Source organism: Coenobita brevimanus, chromosome 9, assembly GCF_032717465.1.
Source record: "Coenobita brevimanus isolate Jiangsu-jjx chromosome 9, ASM3271746v2, whole genome shotgun sequence".
Taxonomy (NCBI): Eukaryota; Metazoa; Arthropoda; class Malacostraca; order Decapoda; family Coenobitidae; genus Coenobita; species Coenobita brevimanus.
The window spans coordinates 2,465,943-2,490,899 of NC_136962.1; the positions used below are offsets into that span (position 1 = coordinate 2,465,943).

General features: G+C 40.3%; 1 protein-coding gene across 1 annotated transcript in view; it reads right to left on the bottom strand.

Moving 5' to 3' along the window:
• Positions 1-3,502: 3,502 nt before the first annotated feature.
• LOC145409824 (uncharacterized) overlaps positions 3,503-24,957 on the bottom strand; it is a 198,774-nt gene continuing 177,319 nt past the window's right edge. Inside the window, exons 27-28 of the mRNA XM_080280131.1 lie at positions 8,299-8,412; positions 3,503-3,819 (exon numbers count right to left, since the gene is read on the bottom strand). Coding sequence (XP_080136257.1) covers positions 3,503-3,819; positions 8,299-8,412 — 431 coding nt within the window. The remainder of the gene's footprint in view (positions 3,820-8,298; positions 8,413-24,957) is intronic.

A 24,957-nucleotide genomic window follows, 5' to 3' on the forward strand; every position in this document is an offset into this window, starting at 1 on the left:
GCAGCCTGTCTATTAAGCCCCATGATGTCAAGGAAAAGGAACTGAATAGAGGCTGCTAGAGATCAAGCGGCCCCACTACTAAGTCCCATGATGTCCGGGAAGAGGGACTGAATAGACGCTGCCAGAGATCAAGCAGCCTCCGAATTCAACCCCGTGACTCAGAGATCAGGGAGTTAATAGAGACGCTGCCAGAGATCAAGCAGCGTGGATAGCCGCCATATTGGAGCTTTTATGAACGACTAATTTAAGATCCCACTTCCACACACCCAAAAAAACTCAAAAAAACAGCGAAATAGCGAAATTGATCGTCAAATTACTCCTGGAATTGACAACCAAGAATCTGTTAACTTATACATGTCAAGCAGCGATCCTTCAATTATATATCTATCATTCAATATACATTGTTATACATCTGTCAGCCGTGTAATTCAACAGTTTATACATTTACCAACCAGCGATCCTTCAGTTTATGTATCTATCATGCTATACATCTATCAAACAATCCTTCAGTTCATACATCCCTCATCTGCTATAATTATACATTTGCCAACCGCTGTATTACACTGTATAAGCTGTATTTCGAGTCATTCTGGGCTATATCCATCTACCTGGCCTGGGTAGAACTTCTTAATCTACTTCCTCCTTCTACCGGTACTGTTTGCAATCTACCAACACCTCTTATCAATCTACTAACCATTTTCTTTCAATCTACCAACACCTTTGTTTTCCAATCTACTCTTTCCATCAACCAACGTGTTTTCAAATCTACTCTCCATTTTCTGACACCGTTTCAAACTACTCTCTACCAACACCTTATTTCCATCTACCCCCTCCATCATTCAGTGTAGGAGAGACGTAGAGGGATTAGAGACAGATTTAATTCACCTCTTCACCTAAGCACAGTCCGACAGAAGGAGAAATTTAAAAAGTGAGAACCCGGGGCCAGGCAGTTCACCGTTCCAACCGACTAACGAACTTTGCATTCAAATTTTGGTTCCTCTGCATCATTTAATTTTGATTATAACTGATTTCGTTTTTCTATAACTGATTCTATAATTTTTCTCTTCTATATGTTTCTTGTTTTTCCTCCTCTGTTTCTGATTATTCTTCGTTTTAAATGTAAGGATTGGATATTGAATTAACTGACACTTGTGGTACAATTAGTTTCTGCATCTTGCCCTCTCCCTGCGTGACTATACAATTCTTCAATCTATAGCCAGACGCCATAATCCGGTAAGGGATGGCCATTTGTCTTTGAGTTAGTTGTTTTATGTCTATCTGTCTATCTATCTACTGCCAGACGCCATAATCCGGTAAGGGGTGGCCGTCTGAGTTGTTTTGTCTATCTGTCTATCTATCTACTGCCAGACGCCATAATCCAGGAAGGGGTGGCTGTTTCTGTCTTAGCAGTTTTACAAGGGGGGGCACTAACCCTCCACCAACCCACTTGTTGACACGCAGGGAACACGTATGGGTTGGTTATATGGTTACCACCCAGCGTTGTACATGGTTTCCTGGCCTATCATCCATAATTTTTTCCAGTACAAGATATTTCCCTCCCCCAAGGTAAAACACACACACACACACACACACACACACACACACACACACACACACACACACACACACACACACACAGGAACCAAAAATTGAAATGTAAGGTGCGTTATATGGAGTGAAGGTGTGGCCGCCCCTACACCACGACGCAGCCTCTGTCCCATTACATTGAGCAAAGACGATCAATTTGCCTCGTGCAAGATCCCGCAAAATCAATGGAGAAAATGACGACCTGGGCTGGCATTCCAGCTGGGTGAGGAAGCTCCCTAACACCTCTTCCTTAGTGATTTATTTTCCAAACTATATCTCCTGGTTTGCTTCTCATGTCTTCAGTTGCATAACTCCCAAGAATATAGTAACACAACAGAATCAGAAATAAATCACTAAGGAAGAAGTGTTAACAATCCCTAACACCTCTTCCTTAGCGATTTATTTCCAAACTATATATCCTGGTTTGCTTCTCATGTCTTCAACGCATAAATAACACACAAGAATATGGTAAAGGAGCAGAATCAGAAATAAATCACTAAGGAAGAAGAGTTAACAATCCCTAACACCTCTTCCTTAGTGATTTATCTTCCAAACCATAAAATATCTCCTGGTTCACGTCTCATGTCTTCAGATGCATAAATAACACACAAGAATATAGTAACAGCAGAGTCAGAAATAAATCACTAAGGTAGAGGTGTTAACAATCCCTAACGCCTCTTCCTTAGTGACTTAATATTGAAACTACACATTAACATCCCCTGGTCTGCTACATATATCTTTTTCAGGTTGACAAAATTGTATGACACGAGAATATTGCAACTAAAGGAGCAGGATCAGAACTAAACCACTAAAGAGGAGGTGTTAGTAAGCTTCCTAACCATAGCAGAGCACCGCCCTTGTGTCTCTCTCTCACTGGGGTCTGCACTCCGGGAAACTCACTCTTAATTAAACAGGCTCTCAAAATGACGCATAAATTACACAACACTGAGGTGCCAGGAAGCAGAGTCAAAGGCCTGATACATAATGAACACACAGACTTTTCTTCCACCATTTCTTCCTATATGACACTGATATTGTATAAACTTGTCATTTTCTTTCTTCCCTTCCACGCATTTTTTAATACTGATTCAAATGGGTACAGGGGAATGTATAGACTTTTTTCCCATCATTTCTTTCTATATTTTGATACGGAAATTTTATAAACTGGCCATTTCCTTCCCTTCCACGCTCCTCATTTCAGATACTGATTGCAATGGGTACTGGGTCAATATTTCTAAAAACATGTGTGTAATCAAGCCGCCCTCCCTTACCTGTTGCTATGCCCTCCCCTCCCCCCCCTTCCCATCACCGGCTGCCCCAGTGCAAGCGTCATCCGCGCCACGGAAGCGACGTCAACACGTGTGGCGCTTGTGTCCATAACATCACCACCACACACTGTTGTCCTCTTAGTGCACACGGCTCCTGTCTCGGTGCACACTTTCATCCCAGTGCACACGATCATTACCTCTGTGCACCCTGTCATCTCAGCGCACACTGCCTTCATTTCAGTGCACACGATCATCCTCATCTCAGCGCACACTGCCGTCATTTCAGTGCACACTACCACCACCTCCTCAGTGCACACTATCTTCCTCATCTCAGCGCACACTCCCTCCATTGCAGTGCACACTACCTTCACTTCAGCACACTACCTTCACCTCCTCAGTGCACACTATCTCCCTCACCTCAGTGCACACTCCCTCCATTGCAGTGCACACTACCTTCACTTCAGCACACTACCTTCACCTCAGCATACACTGCCGTCGTTTCAGCACACTACCTTCACCTCCTCAGCACACACGGCCGTCGTTTCAGCACACACATCACCTCCTCAGCACACACTGCCGTCGTTTCAGCACACTACCTTCACCTCCTCAGCACACACTGCCGTCGTTTCAGCACACACATCACCTCCTCAGCGCACACTGTCGCCTGAGTCTGAGTCGACACGCATGACGCTGCTGACAGGCAGGAGTCGGTACCAGCCACTGAGGGGGCGTAGACCTTGCTCCAGCTTGGCCAGGTTAATCTCGGCCACTCCAATACCCACGTTGTGTTCGAAGCCTCGCTGCCGTTCCCACACCATCACCAGGAGAGACCGGCCCTGAGCGTCCTGGGCAGCGTAGCGGAGAGTCTGGTTGAAACGAGGTGTCCGGGAGTGTTTGGTGACCCGAGTCTTGCGCTTGTGGATACGCCGCTCACCTTCCTTCAAATAGGTCTTCACGTAGGTGTCTGATGGGAGCAAAATGGCGGTGATTTAGTGTTTGCAGACAAAATTCCCTCTTACATGGGACTACTTAGGCATTTGAAGTGAATTAAATGGGAGTGATTTAGTGTTTGCAGACAAACACAGAAAATGAAACACTGATATGGGACTGCTTACGTGTGTGAAGGGAACAGAATGGTTGTGATTTTGTGTTTGTAGAAAAAATTAGAACACAAAACACTGATATGGGATTGTTTAGGTGTTTGAAGATAATAAAATGAGAGTGATTTGGTGTCTGCAGACAGAACTGGAAAACAGGTCTTCACGTAGGTGTCTGCAGGGAGCAAAATGGAGGTGGTTTAGAAGAGCGTAAAGGTTTGGTTCCCGCATGGACACCGCATTTGCACCTCTCCGCCCAGTTAACACAGGCACCATAGCAGGCTCCACATCACCCCATTATCTGGTGATATGGTTACCACCCAGCATTGTAAATTATTTCCCAGGTAACAAACAAGCATCAGGTTTGTCAGTCAGCGCAGAGCAGCAGTTAAAGTAGTGCCTCAATACCCCAGGTGGAACCGAAATGGGATCTTGGGAGTATCCAGAGAAGCCTCCTGAAAAACATGGACATTTTGTGTGTGGTAACTACAGCTGACAAAAACAAGTATCTATCTATCTATTGCCAGACGCCTTAATACCGTAAGGGGTGGCCACAAACAAATCGCCTCCATGTCGCCCTGTCCCCCGCCATTTCATTGCCCTGCTCCCAGCTCACACTCCTCTCTCATACACACAACAAGTAACTGTATAAAAGTAACAAAAACAATCTTTGAAATTCAGTTGTTTGTTCATAACCACTGAGCCAGGTAGACGACGACGATGGTTAATATGTGTGTGTGTGTGTGTGTGTGTGTGTGTGTGTGTGTGTCTCTCTCTCTGTGCCTGTGTGTATCTGTGTGTGTGTGTGTGTGTGTGTGTGTGTGTGTGTGTGTGTGTGTGTGTGTGTGTGTGTGTGTGTGTGTGTGTGTGTGTGTGTGTGTGTGTGTGTGTGTGTGTCCGTGTCAAAAACTCAAATCTCATAAGGTATTGATGGCAGAAGGCACAGTTATCAAGTTCAGAGTCACAACCTGAGTTTACACGTCACTCAGCCAGCACTGGGAGTCAGGCAGGATCAATGTACTGTATGGCGGTCAAGTTTACATCTAACAGTAATTACAGTCTCTCTCTCTCTCTCTCTCTCTCTCTCTCTAACAGGAAGATGCCAGTGAAAGGAGTAATAATAAAGACAAAGAAAACATAAAACGATGTTATTTGGTTGAAAATATAAAACAATATATGGAATGCAGCTGTTTGTTTATAACTCTCTCTCTCTCTCTCTCTCTCGACATGGAGGTAAACCTGGAGGTACTGAGGCTGGAAAAGTTTAAAAACCACACCTGCAGTCACCTTTGGAAGTAGGCAGCACTACATCAAGTGAGTGGATGGTGGCTGCCACTGCATACTCTACAAACTACAGCAACAAGATTTATTCCTGACACACACGTTTGGCTCTTTACAGTAAACAACTCTATCCACAGGTAAACAAACTCTATCCTCAAGTAAACAAATTCTATCCTCAACAGTAAACAAACTCTATCCTCAAGTAAACAACTCTATCCTCAACAGTAAACAAACTCTATCCACAGGTAAACAAACTCTATCCTCAACAGTAAACAAACTCTATCCTCAAGTAAACAAACTCTATCCTCAACAGTAAACAAACTCTATCCTCAAGTAAACAAACTCTATCCTCAAGTAAACAAACTCTATCCTCAACAGTAAACAAACTCTATCCTCAACAGTAAACAAACTCTATCCACAAGTAAACAAACTCTATCCTCAAGTAAACAAACTCTATCCTCAACAGTAAACAAACTCTATCCTCAACAGTAAACAAACTCTATCCTCAACAGTAAACAAACTCTATCCACAAGTAAACAAACTCTATCCTCAACAGTAAACAAACTCTATCCTCAACAGTAAACAAACTCTATCCACAACAGTAAACAAACTCTATCCTCAACAGTAAACAAACTCTATCCTCAACAGTAAACAAACTCTATCCTCAACAGTAAACAAACTCTATCCTCAACAGTAAACAAACTCTATCCTCAACAGTAAACAAACTCTATCCTCAACAGTAAACAAACTCTATCCTCAACAGTAAACAAACTCTATCCTCAAGTAAACAAACTCTATCCACAACAGTAAACAAACTCTATCCTCAAGTAAACAAACTCTATCCTCAAGTAAACAAACTCTATCCTCAAGTAAACAAACTCTATCCTCAAGTAAACAAACTCTATCCTCAAGTAAACAAACTCTATCCTCAACAGTAAACAAACTCTATCCTCAACAGTAAACAAACTCTATCCTCAACAGTAAACAAACTCTATCCTCAAGTAAACAAACTCTATCCTCAACAGTAAACAAACTCTATCCTCAAGTAAACAAACTCTATCCTCAACAGTAAACAAACTCTATCCTCAACAGTAAACAAACTCTATCCTCAACAGTAAACAAACTCTATCCTCAACAGTAAACAAACTCTATCCTCAACAGTAAACAAACTCTACCCTCAACAGTAAACAAACTCTATCCTCAACAGTAAACAAACTCTATCCACAACAGTAAACAAACTCTATCCACAACAGTAAACAAACTCTATCCTCAAGTAAACAAACTCTACCCTCAACAGTAAACAAACTCTATCCTCAAGTAAACAAACTCTATCCTCAAGTAAACAAACTCTATCCACAACAGTAAACAAACTCTATCCTCAACAGTAAACAAACTCTATCCTCAACAGTAAACAAACTCTATCCTCAACAGTAAACAAACTCTATCCACAACAGTAAACAAACTCTATCCTCAACAGTAAACAAACTCTATCCTCAAGTAAACAAACTCTATCCACAACAGTAAACAAACTCTATCCTCAACAGTAAACAAACTCTATCCTCAACAGTAAACAAACTCTATCCTCAAGTAAACAAACTCTATCCTCAACAGTAAACAAACTCTATCCTCAACAGTAAACAAACTCTATCCTCAACAGTAAACAAACTCTATCCTCAACAGTAAACAAACTCTATCCTCAACAGTAAACAAACTCTATCCTCAAGTAAACAAACTCTATCCTCAACAGTAAACAAACTCTATCCTCAAGTAAACAAACTCTATCCTCAAGCTCTATCTATCCATCCATCTATCTATCTATCTTGTTATGGTGTATATTACGGTGCACTCTTAACCCTTAATTAATCACTAAAAGGGATAAGGTAAAGTTCACAAGAAAACAAACTGAACTATACACTATAACACACACACACCAAATAAGAAACCAGGATTCATTTTACAAAAGGGGAATTCATATAGGCCTCAGAATACAAATATAATCAAGTTTTTTCCTACCTAACCAGAATACAATCAGTGGAGGCTACAATACTCACACAGCTCGAGGAAGCCTGGAGACTTGTTGATGTACAATCCAGTTATAATTCACACACTAGTGTAAATGGAGAAGTGAACCAAAAACGGGAAATGGTGCACAAACAGTGTGTTTTGTAATCAAAGTCATGTATTGAGTAACGTGTGATAATATGAGGAAAAGTGCAACAAAATATGACAAAAGTGTAACATGACAATAAGCGACAAAATGTGAGAAAACTGTGACAATATGTTTACAAATGTGAACAAATGTGACTCTCACATTGTCCTCAAGCTTATAAAGCAGACTTACTCCGCCTCTCTTGGCTAACTAGCCACTAGGCTGTCTTAAGTGCAATCTCCAGCCACTTACAAACATACAGGTACCTGCTACCACTGGGGGCCTTACACATATTACACAAAACCGATGGTGTGCCGTCAAGAAAGCTAAGAAAGCATTATTTAGGCTTCTGTTGGCACTCTCATTGGCTCCTGCCACACTGTAAGTTACACCCACTACCTTCAAGGACATAAGGGTTTTCTGCGCAATTTGTGGGAAAAACAACTAGTGTGTTATCAGTGCAGAAGGCAAAGTTGACCACTGAGTAAATACAGCTGGGGTCTAGCTTACCCTGACAGCCAGCAATACTGATACAAAAATAATGTATCAATCTGGGCAGCTCGCCTGTCTCCTTTCATTATCACTATATATCTTATTTCACCATTCGCTACTAGGTAACTACGCCAGTGACAATCTATCTGTCTATCTATCTATCTATAGCCCGATGCCCTAATCCCACAAGGGGTGGCTGCAGACAAACCGCCTCCAAGTTGCTCTGTCACCCACCATTTGACTGCCCTCCCACCAACTCCCTCCCTCATATACCTCTCAACTCCATCCCTCCACCTCATCCTCGGTCTCCCCCTCCTCTCTCCCTCCTCAAGTCATAGCAAACACACTCTATCAAGTAAACCAACTCTATCCTCCAAGTTGCAATACACAACGGTACACGATCTATCCTTGTGGTGGTACTGACCTGGATCCTGACCCGATGCGGCCGAGGGGAGCCCCCGTGCGCTGTTGACCACGACCTCCAGCTGCCCCTTGGTCAGTGTAAGCGCCAGGTGGATCTCCCCGAGCGTGAAGTCATCTGTAGAAGGCAGGGCGTTGGCTCCGATCCTTGTCACTCAGCACAGAACTACACTTAAATTTATCCTCACTATTTTGATGATTTGATTCACTTTCCGAGTCTCATAATTCAGCATGAAGATGTATACAAAATTATCCCAGCTAATATTTATGATTTTATCCCAATATCCGATCTTTACGTCACTCAGCACAAAGATACATTTATATTTATCCCAGCTATTATTTATGATTTTATCCACTTTCCGATCCTTAGGTCACTCAGCAAGGAGATATATTTAATTTTATCCCAGCTATTATTTATGATTTTATCCACTTTCCGATCATTCAGGGAAGGGTTAGACGTTTACTAATATATCTCTAACACGAGAAGCGGAAGAAAATCACCATCAACGGCAGAAATCAACACATGTTCAAAATTCTTCACGCATGGAATCTGGATATACACCAGGCTCAAATTTATAATAGTTTTGACAATTCTATCGACTTCCAATATTATCTACTTCTTGAATTTTAATGGAGGAGTTGGATATGCAATGAATAAACCCCTTAAAACGAAAACCATTTGCTGAAAAATCATGACAGCAAAAATAAAAAGTAAAAAAATAGATTCTTGACCAGTGGAATCCAATGTCTTTTAAAATTTATTCCTGCCATATTGACGATTTTATCCATTTCCAAAAATTAATGGAGGGTTAGATATGGCATGAATAAACCCCTTCAGTATGAGGACCATAAATAAAATTGCCGATAAAATAAAATAGATATAAATACACCATCCAGATCTGAGGGGTTATGTGGCACTAAGACTCCCTAGCACCTTCTCCTCAGTGATTTATTTTACCTGGTACACCTTAATATTTTCCCGTACTCATCATCATCATCCGGACCTCCTTTCCCACCCTACGGTAGGGTGAGGAGTAGCAACGTCCAGATAGCCTAACTCTGTCCAATCCAATGGGCCACGCTTCCATCCACTCACCATTCAAGCCCCCGGAATCCTGGCTCTATCTGATACGCCCAAAACATTCACCACATTCTGTAGCTTCACATAAACGTGTCCGATAGAGTCAATCCAGACGCTGTCACGTTAAAACGGGGTGCCCAGCCCAATGGGCCATGCTCCCATTCACTCATCATTCAAGCCCCCGGAATCCTGGCTCTATCTGATACGCCAAAAACATTCACCACGTTCTGTAGCTTCGCATATACGTATCCGATAGAGTCAGCCCAGACACTGTCATGTTAAAAAGGGGTGTCAAATCCCTGATCATGCACTTCTTCACACAACATTCATCCAGCCAGCTCGATCTCATGTCAGTTCCCTAGCCTTACCGACTTCCATACCACTCTTCCTCACACACTCATCCACTATATCCCTCCACCTTCTCCTTGGCCTACCTCTCTTCCTCACACACTCATCCACTATATCCCTCCACCTTCTCCTTGGCCTACCTTACCTCCTCCCTCCTTCAAACTCATCCAGCCATCTCGATCTCTTGTCAGTTCCCTAGCCTCACCGACTTCCATACCACTCTTCCTCACACACTCATCCACTATATCCCTCCACCTTCTCCTTGGCCTACCTCTCTTCCTCACATACTCATCCATCATATCCCTCCACCTTCTCCATGGCCTACCTCACCTCCTCCCTCCTTCAAACTCATCCAGCCAGCTCGATCTCTTGTCAGTCCCCAGCCTCACCGACTTCCATACCACTCTTCCTCATACACTCATCCACCATATCCCTCCACCTTCTCCTTGGCCTACCTCACCTCCTCCCTCCTTCAACCTCATCCAGCCAGCAGTATCTCTTGTCAGTCTCCTGGCCTCATCTCAATATTATGCTATGCCTCAATATTTCTTTTCTTATTACTGACAATGTTCTGGTATCGTACAGTAAGCTTTTCAGAGTCCGACAGTCAATTCTCCCGGGCATGTGGCGGTTTGTTCTATTTATCTATCTATCTATCTATCTATTGCCAGACGCGTAGCCACAGATAAATAGCCTCGCATGTCACCCTGTCCCCCGCCATTTCACTGCCCTCCCCCCAGCTCACGCCCACCCACGTCCAATGTGGCTACTTTACAGGGTTAGTTATGCAAACTTCCAACCACACCCATGTCCACACACACTGATCCACACCTACTCCCTCACACATCCACACGCACACACCTAATCCCTCACACACCCACATCTACTCCCTCACGCACCCACACCTGTACACACACACACTCACACCTGTACACACACACACCTACTCCCTCACACACCCGCGCACACCCACCCACACCTGTACACACACACACCTACTCCCTCACACACCCGCACACACCCACCCACACCTGCACACATTCATACCCACAACCATCAATACCTGCATCCACCCACGCCCACACTCACCCAGGCCTGCACCCACCCACACCCGCCCCCACACAAGCATAAACACACCTGTATATTGACAAACTTCATACACATTCCATTTTTATGTGTATGAAAATTCTAATTGAAATGAATAATTCAAAACCTAAAATGTGTTAGGAACCTTTAATATTTTAGGCAGACACGATCAGTACTGGGATATTATGGTGTATATATCAAAACAAATCTATCTACTGCCAGACGCCTTAATCCCGTAAGGGTTGGCCACAAACAAATCGCCTCCATGTCACCCTGTCCCCTGCCATTTCACTGCCCTGCTCCCAGCTCACACCCCCCTCTCTCATATACCTCTCCGCTCCATCCCTGCATCTCATCCTCAGCCTCCCCCTCCCTTTCCCCCCTCCACCTCACCCACACACACTCTCCTCGTTAGTCTCTCGCTCTCCATCATCCCAGCTCACACACCCCTCTCTCAAATACCTCTCCACTCCATCCCGCCATCTCATCCTCGGCCTCCCCCTCCCTCTCTCCCCTCCATCTCACTCACATACACTCTCCTCGTCAGTCTCTCACTCTCCATCCTCTCCACATGGCCAGTTTTATCTATACACTGATGAATCAGTTCTTATTGAAAACCTATGGGAGAATAAATCACTTAGGGAGTAGTGTTAGGGAAATAAGACTAGCATAACATTTGCTTCCATCAATAAAATTAATACTGAGGTGTAAATGGGAGAATGAATCACTTAGGAAGGGGCATTAAGGTCACAAAAGCCACTTGAAATAAGATCCTTGGTCACTTACAACATCAGTCATAATATCAGAGAAAAGATCAATTATTTCAGAAAGAATATTAAAGAAAAATGTCTATTATTCGAAAAACCAAGAGATCAGAGGAAGAGTCAGATTTATCACAAAGCATGATTTTAAAAGATTCTATATATCACACATTTATATAACTAGAAATAATGATAATATTTTCACATAAACCATTATTTTCAAAGATTCTATATATCACACATTTATATAACTAGAAATAATGATGTTATTTCACAAACTATAATTTTAAAAGATTCTATATATCACACATTTATATAACTGGAAATAATGATAATATTTTTTCACAAACCATTATTTTCAAAGATTCTCTATATCACACACTAATAAAACTAGAAATGCTGGTGGTTAACTAAATGTTCTACTATTTCTCTACCTTTAAATAACTAATGGAGAACTAGAACACCGAGAAGAACACTAACATGCCAATAATTCCAGAGAAAAAAATGACGCAAGCGGTGAGTAACCAGAATTTCAAATTGAACAGGTTTATAACAATTCCACACCATTGATCTACACCAACTAATATCACGATAGATAAAACTAACAGACCAATATATATAATTTTTTGGGGGGTCTCAGCTACGAAAAAATCACACCGAAAATTGCCATCTACAAAACTGGGACTATGATAAGCTGTTTGGCATACCCGGCTTTGTGCCCCAGGGAGATATTTTGATTTTGAGTTTTTGAATTTTGAGTTTGACCATTTTTGAAAATTTGACTCAGTTTAGAAGAGCCTTTGGACTTGCTGTTGTTGTTATTGATGTCGTTGATGTAGTAGTAGTAGAAGTAGTAGTAGTGGTACTAGTGGTGGACGTGGTAGTGGTGGACGTGGTAGTGGTGGACGTGGTAGTGGTGGACGTGGTAGTGGTGGTGGTGGTGGTAGTAGTAGTGGTAGTAGTAGTGGTGGTGGTAGTAGTAGTAGTGGTAGTGGTGGTGGTGATATTGTTATTATTGGCATAGTCGCGGCGCGTGACTCTGAGGTTGTTATTATCGTGCCTGGCAACCTACCATTCAAAAGTGCGTCTGATTTCGTGTATAATATGAGACGCATGTGATTCGTGTATAATATGTTCGTGTATAATAATATTCGTGTATAATATGTTCGTGCATAATAATATTCGTGTATAATATGTTCGTGTATAATATTCGTGTAAAAGTTTGTGTATAATAATATTCGTGTATAATATATTCGTGTATAATAATATTCGTGTATAATAATATTCGTGTATAATATATTTATGTATAATAATATTCGTGTATAATATATTCGTGTATAATAATATTCGTGTATAATAATATTCGTGTATAATATATTCATGTATAATAATATTCGTGTATAATATATTCGTGTATAATATATTCATGTATAATAATATTCGTGTATAATATATTCGTGTATAATATATTCGTGTATAATATGACACAGACTCAGACGCACTTTTGAACATTAGGTTGCCAGGGTACGATAAGGACTACCTCAGAGTCGTGCGCCGCCACTATAGTCGTGTTGATGTTGTTGTATTGATGATGATGTTGATGTTAATTGCTGATGCTGTTGATGTGATTATTGCCAGTGCTGGTGGTTATTATTACTGCTGATGTGATGTTATTGAGGTTATTGATGATGTTATTTATTCTTATTGATGTTATTGATGATGTTATTGATTCTTATTGATGTTATTGATGATCCTGATATTATTATTGTTCTTATTGGTTATTGTTATTGTTGATGTGATATTGATGTTACTGATGATGCTGATATCATCGTTGTTGTTACTGGTTTTTACTGTTGTTGATGCGATGTTATTGATGATGTTGATATTACTGTTGCTGTTATTGGTTATTATTACTGTTGATGTGATATTGTTATTGATGTTATTGATGATGTTGATATTATTGTTGTTGTTATTGATTATCACTGTTGATGTGATATTGATGTTATTGATGATGTTGATATTATTATTGTTGTTGTTGGTTATAATTACTGTTGATGTGATGTTATTGATGTTATTGATGTTGTTATTGGTAGTTAGTGCTATTCACGTTATTTTGGCGCCATGTTTATTTAGAAATGAACCCAGTGGACTGCAGGCTTACTCCAATCCACCATCCCTCTAAAATTACCCCACAGTTGCTCTTCTAAACCGACTGGAATCAAAAAAACAGATAAACACACACATCCTGGGACACAAAATGGTATACATGAAGACGAGGAGAGACTAAAAGAATATATAAATCTATCCTAAGACTGGGTTGGGGGCAGACTGACCCTCCTCACTGGTTATGGTGGATTCTTAACACCTTTCCTCATGCGATTTATTTTTGCGTATGGCTCTAATATTCTGATGTATTTTATGGATTTTTTTTGACTGATGGATTGTATTTCTTATATATTTTGATGTGTGTGTGTGTGTGTGTGTGTGTGTGTGTGTGTGTGTGTGTGTGTGTGTGTGTGTGTGTGTGTGTCTTTAGCCTTAGTATCTGCTGTGGTAATGTTGAAAGTTTTGTGTGTGTGTGTGTGTGTGTGTGTGTGTGTGTGTGTGTGTGTGTGTGTGTGTGTGTGTGTGTGTGTGTGTGTGTTCACGTGTATGTCCAACTATCCACCTACACCAAAAATAAACCACAAAAGCACAGGTGTTAAGAATCCCCAGCAATTCCAACCCAGCCAGTTAACCCTACAACCACACTGTACATACACAACTACATTACCTTCATTTCATTTGGTAGCTGTTTTAAAAAATGGAATAATGTTGAACCTTTTAAAAGAATCTATTATACCACTACTGCTAGGCTTATTTTAGGCGTGTAGTTTCGTCAGGCCAGGAGACTCCCTAACGCATGTTCCTTGGCGATTTATTATTAGATATGATTTGTCTCCTTCTTTCTATGGTGATATTGGAAGGATTTATGTAACACACAAGAGGACAGTAACGTGTAATAAACAAAATAAATCACTTAGGAAAAGATGTTTGGGAGCTTTATGCAGAGTATGGTGATATTGGAAGGATTTATGTAACACAGAAGAGGACAGTAAGGTGTAATAAACAAAATAAATCACTTAGGAAAAGGTGTTAGGGAGCTTTATGCAGAGTATGGTGATATTGGAAGGATTTATGTAACACAGAAGAGGACAGTAACGTGTAATAAACAAACTAAATCACTTAGGAAAAGGTGTTAGGGAGCTTTATGCAGAGTATGGTGATATTGGAAGGATTTATGTAACACACATGAGGACAGTAAGGTGTAATAAACAAAATAAATCACTTAGGAAAAGGTGTTAGGGAGCTTTATGCAGAGTATGGTGATATTGGAAGGATTTATGTAACACAGAAGAGGACAGTAAGACGTAATAAACAAAATAAATCACTTAGGAAAAGGTGTTAGGGAGCTTTATGCAGAGTATGGTGATATTGGAAGGATTTATGTAACACAGAAGAGGACAGTAAGGTGTAATAAGCAAACTAAATCACTTAGGAAAAGGTGTTAGGGAGCTTTATGCAGAGTATGGTGATATTGGAAGGATTTTTGTAACACAGAAGAGGACAGTAAGGTGTAATAAACAAAATAAATCACTTAGGAAAAGGTGTTAGGGAGCTTTATGCAGAGTATGGTGATATTGGAAGGATTTTTGTAGAACAGAAGAGGACAGCAAGGTGTAATAAACAAAATAAATTACTTAGGAAATGGTGTTAGGGAGCTTCCTTAACTGACTAGTACTGTTAGGAAGGTTACTTAACAACTTTTCCATACTGATTCATTTCTAACTCTGCTCCATTACTATCTTGTGTGTTAGTCATGCAAACTGATATTGAAAAGATAAATGAATAAAAACAGAGGATGTTAATGGGTAAGATGGAAAATAAATCACTAAGGAAAAGGTGTTAGGGAGCCTTCTTTTTTAACCACTCTTAGTGCAAGGCTTATGGAAGAATTTGTGCATAGACGCGCGGTGCATCAGTGGCGAATATTTACAAAGCTTCTCTGCCTTTCTCTGCCCCGGTGGTCCCTCGTGTGTTGCAGGGACGGCTGTTATCTAAGGCCGTGTTATTTCTTTATTACACGCTGCCACACCCAAGCCCACACCAGCAGACAGGGCCACACAGCATCATCATTTGCACCTGATGGTGTATTTCCAATGCTCCTCTGCCTGCCTCCCTCTAGTGTGTTGTAGCGTGGTTCAGTGTTGGCTATGGCTGTGTGTGTTATATATTGCCCACTACCACAGCCCACACCAGCAGACTGTGCCATCCAGTTAGCACTATCAATGACTGTGGTGTGTTATTTACTAATATCCCACTACCACACCCAAGCCCACACCAGCAGACTGTGCCAGACATTTAGTGTCATCAGTGTCTGTGTTACATCATTTACATCCTTCTCCCACTGCCACACCCAAGCCCACACCAGCAGACAGTGCCACCCAGTCAGTGTTATCAATGGTTGTGGGGCATCATTTATTTTCTACTCCCGCTGTCACACCCACGCCCACACCAGCAGACAGAGCCATGCCCACAACACACACGACACCGGTCAGGAGAGGTGCAATATATATACTATGCCTACAAGATATAACAAGACAGAGGAACATAATGCATCCAGAATAATTACAGAAGCCTGGTGTAATACAGGGTGTGCTGGGAGGATGGCCTTGAGCTGGAGAAATGAAACACGAGGGAATTCTGAACCAAAAGAGTCTGTCTATCTATCTATCTATTGCCTGACACCTTAATCCCATAAGGGGTGGCCACAAACAAGTCGCCTCCATGTCGCCCTGTCCCCTGCCATTTCACTGCCCTGCTCCCAGCTCACACACACACACCCCGCTCTCTCATATACCTCTCCACTCCATCCCTCCATCTCATCCTTGGCCTCCCCTTCTCTCTCCCCCACCCCCACCTCACTCACATACACTCTCCTAGTCAGTCTCTCCCTTTCCATCCTCTCCACATGGCCAAACCACCTCAATGTGTTTCTCTCCTTCCTTCCCGTTCACGAGAGAGAGAGAGAGAGAGAGAGAGAGAGAGAGAGAGAGAGAGAGAGAGAGAGAGAGAGAGAGAGAGAGAGAGAGAGGAATTTACGAGGCCTGTTCAGAAAGTATCCGACCTTAGGCTCTAGAGAGAGAGAGAGAGAGAGAGAGAGAGAGAGAGAGAGAGAGAGAGAGAGAGAGAGAGAGAGAGAGAGAGAGAGAGAGAGAGAGAGAGAGATACACGAGTCTCTAACAAAAATAAATCGCTAACCTCTGGTGCTCGGACACAAATCCCTCTCAGTCCGCCTCTTCTGTCTCAATTTTCAAAGTTGATTCTCGGTCTGCGTCTCCTTCGTCGCATTCATCCTACGACCCTTGGACTGCCATTTTTTTATATATTTCCCTCATCTATCTATCTATCTATCTATCAACCTATCTATCTCTCTATCTATCTATCTTTCTATCAATCAACCTATCTATCTATCAATCTATCTATCTCTTTCAATTTCCCTCATCTATCTATCTATCTATCTATCTATCTATCAACCTATCTATCTATCTATCTATCTTTCTATCAGTCAACCTATCTATCTATCTATCTATCAATTTCCCTCATCTATCTATCTATCTATCAACCTATATCTATCTATCTATCTATCTAGCAATTTCCCTCATCTATCTATCTATCTGTCTATCTACCTCTTTTTCAATTTCTCTCATCTATCTATCTCTCTTAATTTCCCTCGTCTATTTATCTATCTATCTATCTATCTATCTATCTATCTTTTTCCATTTCCCTCATCTATCACTTCCCAGAATTTTGTCCATTCCTCCCAGACAGTTTCTATATAGTGAATTAATATATACAAAGGCTGTATTAAAGGTTATATGGAGAGAGTTTTGGTGCTATAATAATAATAATAATAATAATAATAATAATAGTAACAACAACAACAATAATAATAATAATAATATTAATAGTAACAAGAATAATAATAATAATAATAATAATAGTAGTAATAATAATAATAATAATAATAATAATAATAATAATAATAATAACGGTAATAATAATAATAATAATAATAATAATAATAATAGTAATCATAATAATATAATAATAATAATAATAATAATAATAATAATAATAATAGTAATCATAATAATAATAATAATAATAATAATAATAATAATAATAATAATACTAATAACAGTAACAACAATAATAGTAATAATAATAATAATAATAATAATAATAATAATAATAATCCATCCATCCATCATCTAATCCTATGTCACCCAATGAGGAGCGTAGGAACCCTGGGCCAGGCAAGTTGGTCCTGACATTTAAGATAAGTGAAAAAAAATTAATAATAATAATAATAATAATAATAATAATAAAGATTAGCTGAAGTCGAAATAAGAACAGTATCAGTCAGAATTTTGTAAGACATGATGTAAAAATAATAATAATAATAATAATAATAATAACAATAATAACAATAATAATAATAATAATAATAATAAAACACACTACATCTTTTTCCCTTTTTTTTTGCAATAACTTGGTCTAAAATTGCCATATCTCCATCTACACTATGATGCTAGTCACGAAGAAGTGCGCTAATCCCTTCATTACTACTCTTTTCACTCTAACTTGGCCTACAGTTGCCATCCTCCATCGTCAATGTTGTGTTATGGCAATAGATTAACACTAGAATATGATGCTAGTCACGAAGAAGTGCTACGGAATGGATGACGAGCCACAGTATTTTCTGCTAGTCACAAAGAAGTGCTATGGAAAGCAAGTAATGTCATAGTACTACCTTTCTCCTCCTAGTCACGAAGAAGTGCTATGGAAAGGATGTAGAGCCACAGTATTGTCTTTGCCACTGAGCTGTGTGAAATAAGCTGCAAAAGGACGAAAATCTGGGCCAAGAGAGAGAGAGAGAGAGAGAGAGAGAGAGAGAGAGTTACTGAAGAACGCTACATAAATATTATCATTATTATTATTATTAAACAATACTACAAGAGCAATGAAGTACAATACCACAGCTCTACATCCATTCCATAGCACTTCTTCGTGACTAGCATGATTGGGTAGTGTGACGTGTGTTCAGTTCAATTACCTGACTACCAATGTTCTCTGTTCAACTGTGCCGTGATCATACATAACAAGATGGCATAACATAACCGAGTATAACATAACATAACGGCACATAACACAAACTGCAATAACACAGCATAACATAGCAACCCATTAACAGGTCACGTGGAGAGACAGACAGACAAATGAGGAAGTGATGGAGCGTTGTGGTGTGGATGTGAATGTGGAGTTACATGGACAGACAGACAAATGAGGAAGTGAAGGAGTGTTGTGGTGTGGATGTGGAGTTACATGGACAGACAGACAAATGAGGAAGTGAAGGAGCGTTGTGGTGTGGATGTGAATGTGGAGTTACAGGGACAGACAGACAAATGAGGAAGTGATGGAGCGTTGTGGTGTGGATGTGGAGTTACATGGAGAGACAGACTGACAAATGAGGAAGTGAAGGAGTGTTGTGGTGTGGATGTGGAGTTACATGGAGAGACAGACAGACAAATGAGGAAGTGAAAGAGCGTTGTGGTGTGGATGTGAATGTGGAGTTACATGGACAGACAGACAAATGAGGAAGTGAAGGAGCGTTATGGTGTGGATGTGGAGTTACATGGAGAGACAGACTGACAAATGAGGAAGTGAAGGAGTGTTGTGGTGTGGATGTGGAGTTACATGGAGAGACAGACTGACAAATGAGGAAGTGAAGGAGCATTGTGGTGTGGATGTGGATGTGGAGTTACATGGAGAGACAGACTGACAAATGAGGAAGTGAAGGAGTGTTGTGGTGTGGATGTGGATGTGGAGTTACATGGAGAGACAGACTGACATGAGGAAGTGAAGGAGTGTTGTGGTGTGGATGTGGATGTGATAGTAAGCGTTAGGAGTAAATAATACACTGAGGTGGTTTGGTCATGTGGAGAGGATGGAGAGCGAGAGGCTGACTAGGAGAGTGTATGTGAGTGAGGTGGAGGGGGGGGGGACAGGGACGGGGAGGCCAAGAATGAACTGGAGAAATGGAGTGGAGAGGTATATGAGAGAGGGGAGTGTGAGCTGGAAGCAAGGCAGTGAAATGGCGGGGGACATGGCGACATGGAGGTGATTTGTTTGTGGCCACCTCTTATGAGATTGAGGAGTCTGGCAATAGATAGATAGACAGATAAATAGTAATACCCAGGATAACAAAACATAACTCATTGTAGCATAAGGACAGACAATAATAAAATATACCATAACACAGTAATATAACATACTGCAACATAACATACAGCATAGCACAGTATAAAGTAAGGTATGGTGCATAACAAAACACTGTATAACATTAAAATAAGAAAACAACACAGCATAACAGATAACATAAGGCATAATCTAACATAACAGAACATACAACATAGCATAGCACTAACAGAACACGGCATAACATAAAATAACAAGATAACTGCATAACATAACATGAACCTGACCCCATGAAAAGATATGCAGGCATACCCCGGTTTAACGATGTAATTAGTTAGGTAAAACCCCATCATTAGGCGGGGTATCGTATATCAGGGTACTTTTAACATGTATTTCAATGTGGAACATTTACCCGCCTTGGGTTTCCTCCCAAACCAAGCCCAAAACCCACCCAGATGAGCCCCAAAACATGTTTAAAGCCAATCTAAATGGCCTAACAGCTGTCAAAGAAGCTGACCTAAGTCTAACACCTGTAAATAACTCACTAAAACCAACAAATTAAATCTGAAAATCACCAAATATAAGTCTGGAAAAAAATCAAACTTAGTAAACTGTACCCCAAAATGACAACGTTCACCTCACCTATGGCTAAAACACACTAATCTAAGTCTAAAAATTGTTTATAAATCAACCTAAACACATTTTTTAGTCTATAATACCATCAAAATCGGTTAAAAAAATCAAAACCCATCGTTAAACTGGGGTTTGGCCATCGTTAGGTGGGGTATGGTGGTATTTCCACCCCCATCGTTAAGCTGGGGTATTGCATCTAGGGGTATCGTATATCTATGTATTATTGTATCTGTTTTTCTTTTCTCCCTCTGTTGGTGTGTTTTTATCTGACTGAACTGGCCATTGTGTGACCCAAAGAGATTTGATATATGCTCCACCGTCCGGAGAGATACAGCGATGTTATGAATCTCCAAAGAGACCTGATAAACTCTACATAATCCAGAAAGATGTGGCAATGTTATGATAGATCCGAAGAGACTAGATATATGTCTCAGAGTCTGGAGAGATATGGAAACGTTACGCAATCTCCAAAAAGAGACCAGAGATACAGCCGATTGTCCGGAAAGATGTGGCAACGTTTCGAGATTATATATATAAAAAAGAAAAAAAAAAAGACATATGTTTGACTGTCTGGAGAGATATGGCAATGTTATGAAAGATCCGAGGAGACTAGATATGCGATTCACAGTCCAGAGAGATATGGCAATGCTGGGAGATCTCTAAAGACACTAGAGATACATTCCACAGTTTCATATGACAATGTTACGAGACCTCCCGAGAGACAAGGTTAATGTTTCATAGTGCAGAGAGATATGGCAATGTTACGCAATCTCCATAAACAGACTAGAGATACATCCAATTGTCTGGAAAGATGTGGCAAAGTTGTGAGACATCCGAAGGCTTGATATACCCTATGTTTCATTGTCCGGAGAGATGTGGCAATGTTATGAGATATCCAAAGAGACTAGATTTGCACTTCATAGTCTGGAGAGATATGGCAACATTACGTGATCTCCAGAAAGAGACCCGAGACACATTCAATTGTCCGGAAAGATCTGGCAATGTTATGAGAGATCCAAAGACTATACTGCATGTTTCTTTGTCCGGAAAGATGTGGCAATTTTTGAGAGATCCAAAGACACGATATACTGCATGTTCCATTGTCCAGAGAGATGTGGTAACGTTATAAAAGATCTGAAGAGACTAGAGATATGTTCCATTCTCCAGAGAGATGTGGCAACGTTACGCTTTCTATATTTGGCTTCAAGCGCCATATAGCAATGGTGTGCAGTGGGCCAGGCAGCGTGAGACAGTACTAAAGCTGGCGTGGCGCACCTACGACCAGTCTGGGGTCGGATACACAAACGTTTACCATCAATTCCCAACATGACGGAGCTTGACTTTGGCTTTATGTTTTTTCATGGAGGGAAAAATTTTGTGGGTTCCTGGCCTTTGGTTCCTTCTTTCTTACATACAAAACAACTACCAGTATAAAATGAACCCCCAACATAAATGCAATGTGGTGGCAGATCCTTTTTTTTTTTTTTGAGAAATTTAGGATCCATTTTCCCTAATGTACCTTCATTGTCTATCAAATTATCGTATAAAAAATATCCATTCATGTTCGCAGCTCTTCTTATAATAATTTGACATTTATTACTGAGGCATTGTAGTTAGGGATGCAAGAAAATAAATATGACAATGTTTATGTGTTTTTTTTTTATCGTAGGCTCAAATGTACAAAAATGACAATGATTAGGTGGATGTGCAGTGAGTCCCTGAGTGTGAGGCCTGGGTGGGCTAGGTTTACGATGGAAGAGTTAAAGGGTAGGATGGGCTGGAGTGGTGTTGTGATGAGGAGGGGTAGACTGAGATGGTGTGGGAAGAAGGATGGGACTGGAGTGTATTGGTGTTGTGATGAGGAGGGGTAGATTGAGATGGTTTGGGAGGAAGGATGGGACTGGAGTGTATTGGTGTTGTGATGAGGAGGGGTAGATTGAGATGGTTTGGGAGGAAGGATGGGACTGGAGTGTATTGGTGTTGTGATGAGGAGGGATAGATTGAGATGGTTTGGGAGGAAGGATGGGACTGGAGTGTATTGGTGTTGTGATGAGGAGGGGTAGATTGAGATGGTTTGGGAGGAAGGATGGGACTGGAGTGTATTGGTGTTGTGATGAGGAGGGGTAGATTGAGATGGTTTGGGAGGAAGGATGGGACTGGAGTGTATTGGTGTTGTGATGAGGAGGGGTAGATTGAGATGGTTTGGGAGGAAGGATGGGACTGGAGTGTATTGGTGTTGTGATGAGGAGGGGTAGATTGAGATGGTTTGGGAGGAAGGATGGGACTGGAGTGTATTGGTGTTGTGATGAGGAGGGGTAGATTGAGATGGTTTGGGAGGAAGGATGGGACTGGAGTGTATTGGTGTTGTGATGAGGAGGGGTAGACTGAGATGGTTTGGGAGGAAGGATGGGACTGGAGTGTATTGGTGTTGTGATGAGGAGGGGTAGATTGAGATGGTTTGGGAGGAAGGATGGGACTGGAGTGTATTGGTGTTGTGATGAGGAGGGGTAGACTGAGATGGTTTGGGAGGAAGGATGAGACTGGAGTGTATTGGTGTTGTAATGAGGAGGGGTAGATTGAGATGGTTTTGGCATGTGGACAGGATGGAGGATGACAACTGCGTGTAGAAGGTAAGAGGTGTGAATGTTAGGGGAAGTACACGGAAAAAAACTGGGACGAGGTCATTGAGTGTGACCTCAGGGATAAGGGACTGAACAGAGAAGCTGCCAGAGATCAAGCAGTATGGAGAGCCGCCATTAGGTGACCACGGACAATGCATGCATGTTGGAGCCTTCAAACGAACGATCATGAATTAGTTGTAAATGCGTTTGTGTATCCGATCCAACTCCCTACAGTTCAACCCAACTCTACCATGCGTCAAGCCAGCAATATCAGATAAAGAGAACTATGTAGTGTTTATTAGGATTATTTACAGAATTCTTTATTTCTTTATTATATTAAACATCAATTCTTTATTACGTAACATCAATTCTTTACTCTTTATTCAATCATCAATTCTATACCCTTTTGTTTAACATCAATTCTTTATATCTTATTCAAACATCAATTCTTCATTCCTATTTAACATGAATTCTTTACCTTTGTACTTAACACCAATTCTTTATCTATTTATTTTCTTTACAACCATCTATGCACTAGCAGCTGTACACTCTGGAATCAGTAATGGTACTTAACGGGTTTTTATATTCGTCCATACAGACTTCGTACATGCTTTTATGATGGAGCCTTTATCAATGAATAATAATAATAAAAATAATAATATTAATAATAATAATAATAGTAGTAGTAGTAGTAGTAGTAGTAGTAGTAGTAGTAGTAGTAGTAGTAGTAGTAGTAGTAGTAGTAACAGAAATAATACTAGCATTAGAAATAGGAGTTGTGATAGCAGAAATAATAATAATAATAATAATAATAACAATAATAATAATTAGCTTAATATTTTCCAACTTTCAATTTTTTTCTAGTTTACATTAGATCACACTCATCCATGCAAGTGCTTAATATGTCAAAAATATTTTCAGAAGACATCAATTTTAAAAAACGACTTGTGCTGATAAAACCAAAATTATCATCAATGTCGTTATTATTAATTTTTCCATTAATTAAAATTCAAAACTGGACAATTTTACAAGTAGTAGTAGTAGTAGTAGTAGTAGTAGTAGTAGTAGACGTACTAGTAGTGGTAGCAGAAATAATAATAATAATAATAATAATAATAATAATAATAATAATAATAATAATAACAACTGGACAATTTTACAAGCCATATTTGCTACACCAATAACTAAGACATTTTGAGTTAGAAAAAAAAATAACTTTATGATGTTAATTCAAAATGATCTTGCCAGTGCACGCAATGGCTTACTGATGGTTAGGTATTATTCCTGTATTTTCCGGTGAATTATTTGTGTTTATCAAATATATACTGATGTGTTAAGGCTGTATACTGATGTGTTATGGCTGTATACTGATGTGTTAAGGCTGTATACTGATGTGTTAAGGCTGTATACTGATGTGTTAAGGCTGTATACTGATGTGTGTTAAGGCTGTATACTGATGTGTTATGGCTGTATACTGATGTGTGTTAAGGCTGTATACTGATGTGTTATGGCTGTATACTGATGTGTGTTATGGCTGTATACTGATGTGTTATGGCTGTATACTGATGTGTGTTAAGGCTGTATACTGATGTGTGTTATGGCTGTATACTGAGGCTGTATACTGATGTGTGTTATGGCTGTATACTGATGTGTTATGGCTGTATACTGATGTGTGTTAAGGCTGTATACTGATGTGTGTTAAGGCTGTATACTGATGTGTGTTATGGCTGTATACTGATGTGTGTTAAGGCTGTATACTGATGTGTGTTATGGCTGTATACTGATGTGTTATGGCTGTATACTGATGTGTGTTATGGCTGTATACTGATGTG